The 6,732-nt window shown below is 46.4% G+C and overlaps 1 protein-coding gene across 1 annotated transcript in view; it reads left to right on the top strand.

The window, feature by feature from the left end:
* The first annotated feature begins 3,546 nt into the window (after positions 1-3,546).
* rasgef1ba (RasGEF domain family, member 1Ba) overlaps positions 3,547-6,732 on the top strand; it is a 92,000-nt gene continuing 88,814 nt past the window's right edge. Inside the window, exon 1 of the mRNA XM_086205810.1 lies at positions 3,547-3,813. Coding sequence (XP_086061936.1) covers positions 3,745-3,813 — 69 coding nt within the window. The 5' untranslated portion in view covers positions 3,547-3,744. The remainder of the gene's footprint in view (positions 3,814-6,732) is intronic.

Here is a 6,732-nt window from a genome sequence, read left to right as displayed (position 1 = left end):
CACACACACACACACACACACACACCGTGGGGGGCGCAGTGTAAACTTCTCCAGTGTCAAACACCATCAAAAGTTAGCTTTCGCACTCTCCAGTCAGTTAGGAAAAAGTTTCAGACTTCCAACCCTGTGAGGGTGTGACGCATCAGGCCTCAATCTGCTCACAGTTTCTGCCCTTCCAGATGCTATCCATCCTCCATTTCTCTAAAATTACTATACATCCTGTTCTTCCTGTGCAGGGTGACCAGAGACATGTCAGGGATTTATTGTCTTTCATGACATCTACTCAGACTGACAGCATCATGCAGCTTGACCTTTGACCGCTCTCCCTCTAAGGCCAGGAATCCCACATTGCAGAGTACACAAACAGAAAATCATTGTCAGCTATGAGAGAGGGGAGAGGGCTGAGACGTTGGAGGGAGCAAAGCTGAGATGTTTGACAGAATAAGAGCATACCTGGGGAGGAAAAGCAGCCTCTGGTCAGACACCTGCTGCACGTCAGAGTAGTGCTGCCACCTCTGTGGTTTATAGGTGAACTTCGAACAAACGATGCAAACCGCCAAGCAAGTAAAGCAATAGAACCGTGAAAAGCACACAATGAAAATGACAATCCAGAAAACAGAATGTAAAAAGGTTGGACTGTGGACTGTGGTCACATTTCAGATCTTACACTTTGTGCCACATTTAAAGACAAATGGAAGCTGAGGGCAGCAGCATCATGTTCAGTTTTAATTCCAGGAGCAGCAAGCAAAGCTAAACCAGAGGAGAAGATGCGGCGGGTATCCTGGACCTGTCGTACGGACAAGCAGTGGAATTCTGGAGCTGATTCAGTGAGGAAGTGTACCAGGGAGAGAGAATGGCTTCAGGGCAGATGGTTATTTTTTGATGATGCTGTTGACCCAAAATGCTGAACACGGGAAACACAGCCCACAGGAGAAGTGGTTGTCGAGAGAAGAATTTGGATTAATTGCACAGGATGTTGAAATATTGATCAGGTTAAAGGATCTGAGGTCGGCAGTCAATTCAGGGAAACTGCATTTGTCGCGGCGTGGTGATGTGAGTGCTCAGTGCGAAGACAGGCAGGCATGGCGTGGTGATGTGAGTGCGAAGACAGGCAGGCATGGCGTGGTGGGACGCGGCAAGACTGGCTGGAGGTACTAAGTGGACCGAGAGCACTGCAAGTTCAGGACGAGGCACGAAGAGCGATCCACAGATTCGTATCCAGAAGCTGCCCAAACCACGTCACAGGTGGAAAAACCGGGTGTGGAACGGCAGTTATATTTATAAGGAAGTGATAACCAGGGTGAAGCACACTGGTGGATGAGGAGGAGTGACGCATGTGTGGAGCCAGCACAGCAGAGACGGCGGCCCCCAGTTGTTTAAACTCACTTTTTGCAAAGGAATTTATTTTTTAGTTGACTCTTTGGGTTTATAAATTTAAAACCATACATAATTTATGAAATAATACACTGTTCTGTAAAATCCATCTTCAAACAACACCAATTTGAGATGCTCAGCTTGGCAAGCTCACTGCTAACATGAGGTAATGGGGAACTGGACAATGGAAAAGTTCCTGAAGCACTGTATTTTTGAGTTACGTTAGCGTGCCACAGCAGCATAGCGTGTGTGTGTCTGTGTGTGTGTGCGTGCGTGCATGCGTGTGCGCACACCTGTGCTGTCAGAGAGGGGCATGTCTTCTTTCTCTCGCTAACACTCACGCAAACACAGACACAGAGGTTCTGTACTTGCGTGCTATCCTGATGCGGCCCAGTCACAAGTGGCCAGCTTAAAGCCTAAAGCTTGGCTTTAACACGCGTCTCCTCACGTGTCTCCTGTGATCGGATCTCACCTCCTAAGGGACGTGCAAGCCAGTGCTCGCTGGCAAGTACACAGAACAATGACATCAGTTATAAATGATCAATTTACACTCGATCACTACGGGTACAACAAGAGCGTGTCCATGTTTGTCCATCCTTTCCTTGACTACAACGCTCTTGTTGGGGTCCAGAGCCTCGCTAGAGAAGTGTGTGATGGACTTTGGTCACCACGGTGAGGGCTCATGGTCCAGGGTTTTCAACTCTATCATGAATTGCCAGACGGCATTTGTTATTTTTAAGCTCATAAAATCCTTGTGAATGTGACGCGAAATGTGTTCCACTGCAAGGATCGACCTTTGAAACCAACGTTAGCTTACAGGGTGAATGTAATTAGCACCAACGATTCACGAGTGCAAACAAACAAGGAAGCACTCGCATACAAAAATGCTGCAACCACACTGGTAGTTAAGTGAGTTATTAAACAGAAACCTGAAGTATTAAAGTATTGAAACATAGGCTACACCCCCCCCCCCCACACACACACACACACACAGGCAAACAAACAGATATTTCATTCAGTTACTTGTTGATGTTTTAGGTTTCAATATGGGAATCGAGATATTTCAGGCAGGTATTGTATGGAAGCCATCATTTTGGTATTGCGATGACAGTACCGTGACACCCCTCCAACCCACTGAGGCCTTTACTGTGACAATATTAGTTTGAACTAAATAATATTTGGATCACAAAAGCTGGGAATGTTAATTTCAAAATGATTATACTAGTAATGAAACCCCAGCAGAAATCCACTCACCTCCTCCTCGGGGGTCTTGAGTCTGACCCCAGGACTCTAATAAACGCTGTAAATGAGTTTTTGATGAATATTTTCACAAAAAATGACAACGTGAGACCAGCATTTGCATTGCTGTCTAACTTAATAAGTCACCTTATGAGAAATAACAGCCTAATAGATGCAAATGAGAGAGGAGAATATGAAATCAGCCCCTGATGCTCACAGTGGTACCGCCTGTCCTGATCCATAAATCTAATCAGGTGTTGTGACTCCATGAATATTCAATGAAGGAGTACAACTCAAATATCTGGTTTATTTTTATTTTTTTGTGGGTGTTCGTGGTAGAAAAACTTCTTTTGGTATTACAAGAGAGGCAGTGAAATATTACGTCAGAGATGCTGGAACCCTCACAGTTCAGAGACGGAAGGCCTAAAAAGGGCACCTGAACTCTAGGGAACATCTTTCATCGTCTGTAAACTGTTACAACAGTACAATAAAAAAGTATGAAAATGGAAAGAAAAACAATAAATATGAAACCCAACTCTTTGCAAAAACCCAACAATTCATTGAAAGCCGGGAGCCTCTTTCGATAATGAATCCTGTTCATAAATTGGAGAGCGGTGAAATTTCTAAGAAAGAAAATCATCTGTTCGTCACAAATCCGTCCCAAAGTTGTCCTGTTTGTTCATGTCTCACACGCTACTCCTCCACCAAGTCTGACATCAGATTGAGTCCAGCTGCAGGGTTGCCGCTTATCTCTGACTGGGGAAACCTCGTCGATGAAAACCCCCTGACAGCGTGTTGGCCCGCCTACACCCCCTCTGCTGGGCCCCACCTGCTGCCGCCACACATCGCTGGCTGTTGATGTGTGTCCATCCACCGACAAGAGGATTTTGGAGGCAAGAGCTGAAGGCTGTAAGCTCCTCATCCCATCCCCACTGCTCTGTGCTGCATTATCGCTCCACATCTCCACCCTGCTGCAGCACATCTCATCTTCCTCTGCGGGCTTCATCGGTCGGGATGTGCGCAAGGTCCTTGAATGCCTCAAAGAAGTTTGCAAGACAGACAGAAAGAAGACATTCCTATTGATTCCTCTCGCGCCGCACATTTCAGGAATATTTCTCTTCTCACCTCTACATGGCAAAGTTCCTGGCAGAGTTACTGGGATGCACACTTCCAGACAAGGGCACTCCCCCTTTGCTCGAGGTGAGGATGCTTTAAACTTCTCTGAATGGCTCTTCAGTGCGTGAACGATGGCCAAAGCTATTACTGAGTTGTGGTTCCTGGCATATTCACTGCAGGAGTTCTCTATGGCAACAGGAGGCTGAGGCTTTGTTCATCAATGTGATTGACAGTTGCTAAGCGCTTCATTAACAGTGATCCCTGTAGGTTCAGGTTTGAAAACGCTGCTGCTGCAAGCCCTCTCTCTCTCTCTCTCTCTCTCTCTCTCTCTCTCTCTCTCTCTCTCTCTCTCTCTCTCTCTCTGCACACTCAGGTTCACACCATGACAGTGGTGATCCTGTACATTGGCTACAGATTAATGTGCTCTATCTTTGCGTTCACTGAAAATCGCTGTAATAATCCTAATCTATTTTTCCTGCGGAGGTTTATCTCAGTAATGACTTTATTTTGGCCTTGGCGCACCTTTGTGCCTCCTTTGCTGTCACTCTTCTGTCGCCATAGAGAGGATTTTCTGTGACAAACGTTTACCCAGAATGATTATAGACATCGTGCTGGTTTTCTCTGTAAAGTCGCATTGCTTGTGGTGCCAGCAAGAAATGGCTGAGAATCAAATGCTGCTCGTATTTGGGTCAGTGTGCCACACAAAGTAACTCAGACACACACAAACCACACTTTCCTCTAATTTCCTAGCGCTGCCCGAGAATTGATCGCTTCCCCTACAAACATTTCATCCACCCCCCGGGGGGTTGATGGCAGGTCTGAAGCACCGCCTCAAAATGGGAAAGTGATTAAAAACCACAGAACAACAAGACTGACAAACTATTTGCATTTAATGGAGTATAAACTCATAACCTTGCAGTGTGACAGAGTACATTGACAGCAACCGTAAATTCTGTTTGCACGGGAGAGTTTTTGTGTGTGTGTGTGTGTGTGTGTGTGTGTGTGTGTGTGTGTGTGTGTGTGTGTGTGTGTGTGTGTGTGTAAAATTGCGACCTACAGCTCTGCTTGCATCCTACTCAGTAGCTAGTGCTGGGCGCACAGAGGCCCGATGGCTCACATGCAACAGGCTGGTGACCTTTGTTTTTGGGTCTAACTGGCTTTCTCTTTAATAAAGGATGTTTTTAAAACTGCACGTTGAGACGACTGACGCGTTGCCACCCACCCCCCCCCCCCGACATGTAGGTTAGACATCATTTAAACTTTGTTTTCAACATTGAAACGTTTGCAGAGTATTCTCAAGTCCCCAGCTGAGTTGATGGTTAAATCCACCTTTGAAGAGCCAGTTTCAGTTGTCCGCATGCAGAGGGGTTGCGCGTGAGGCTGCTGCTGCTCTAGAAATGTGGTGTGGAGATTTCTGATGAACTCCACCTGTGTGCTGGAGCTGGACAGGCTGTTAGAGAAGTGTGGAACTGATTCGTTAACTACTTGATTTGACCAAATCAGTCGGAGCTCCGGCAGCGAAAGATCATTTTGAGGATTCTTTCCATCATCCGCCTCCCCCTCCACCTCCTTATATGGATTTTTTTTCATCTTTTGTTGCTGTCATGCAATTTCCACCGTGAGTAGTGAAAAAAAAGATCTCGTTATATGAATACAGGGGAAGACCATTTGGGAGAAGAGCGTATGATGACACTTCCCAGCCTCTACCGGTCATCGTGCTAGGCTAACTAGCATGGGTCTCAGCTTCGGAACGCACCGCAGGGGAAACAACAGGTCTCTCCTCCTCTTGTCTGGCTTGGGGGTGATGGATATTAATAGATGTTGGCTTGTTCCTTTAACGCTAATATAACGGCATTGGGATCTTTCTGTGTGGAGTCCCCATGTTCTCCCCGTGCCTTCGTGGGTTCTCTCTGGTACTCCGTTTTCCTCCCACCGTCCAAAGACATCAATTTGGGGACGAGGCTGATTGATTCTCTAAATTGACCGTAGGTGTGAATGTGAGTGTGAATGGTTGTTCGTCTCTGTATGTTGGCCCTGCGATGGACTGGCGACCTGTCCAGGGTGAACCCCGCCTCTCACCCGTTGATGCTGGGATAGGCTCCACCCCCGCGACCCTTACTAGTCAGGAATAAGCGGAAGACGACGATGGATGGATAATGCCATTGTTCCAGAGGACAGGGGGGAGAGCTAATGCATCCCCTCAGCTACTTCCTGCAAAAAAAGATCTGTCTTAGTTGAATTTCTTTGCATTGAGCTGACAGTAAGGTTGTTGTTAAACACCTAATGAAGATGAGAATGATTGTAGCCTGGAAATAAGCGATTTGGGGCACTAATTGATGTTGTGTAATGACGGGATGTTCTGTGGCCATGTTCATTGATGAAAATGTTCTCACAAGGAGCACAAATCATCTTTATAATGTTGTCTTTGTTTGGGATTGGACCTGATGGGCGTTATGCAATAGCGGCTCTAAATGAAAAACCATTTCAGATTTATTCTCATCACATACACACACCAGCTGTAATCCACAGCCACTGCAGGATTGATAATCCATCGAGCATCATCTCAATCTGCCCGACACGCAGTGTGTGTGAGTCAAGCATTAAATCATCTCAGAAATGTGTCAGAGAGGATCATCGTAGGAACTTCTGGGAAAATGAAAGGATGACCTGTCCGGCCTGACGGGGTACAGAGATTAGACCCAGACTCTTATATAAAGCCCTAATTCCACAGGATTCTATTGAACATGCAGCACACAGCTCGTCGTGCTTTAACACAACGGCAGAAGAGTTATTGTCTTCACGGAAAAACACTTCTGGGGACATGGATGCATGTGAGTGTGGCAGCTGTGGAGAACCAGACCTTGATCATGAAAGCTGCTACACGTGAGCGTCTACATGTCTCTTAAGCACCACGTCGTACACAGGGAGGTGACATCGAGTCCCGAGGTGGAGAGGGGGCTCTGCGCACATTCACCTCATATCTGTCTGATATCTTTATTATTC

Source organism: Aulostomus chinensis, chromosome 6 (assembly GCF_037954235.1).
Source record: "Aulostomus chinensis isolate RoL2024-O1b breed Wild chromosome 6, RoL_Achi_v1.0, whole genome shotgun sequence".
NCBI classification, from domain to species: domain Eukaryota; kingdom Metazoa; phylum Chordata; class Actinopteri; order Syngnathiformes; family Aulostomidae; genus Aulostomus; species Aulostomus chinensis.
This window is presented reverse-complemented; position numbering and strand designations above follow the sequence as displayed.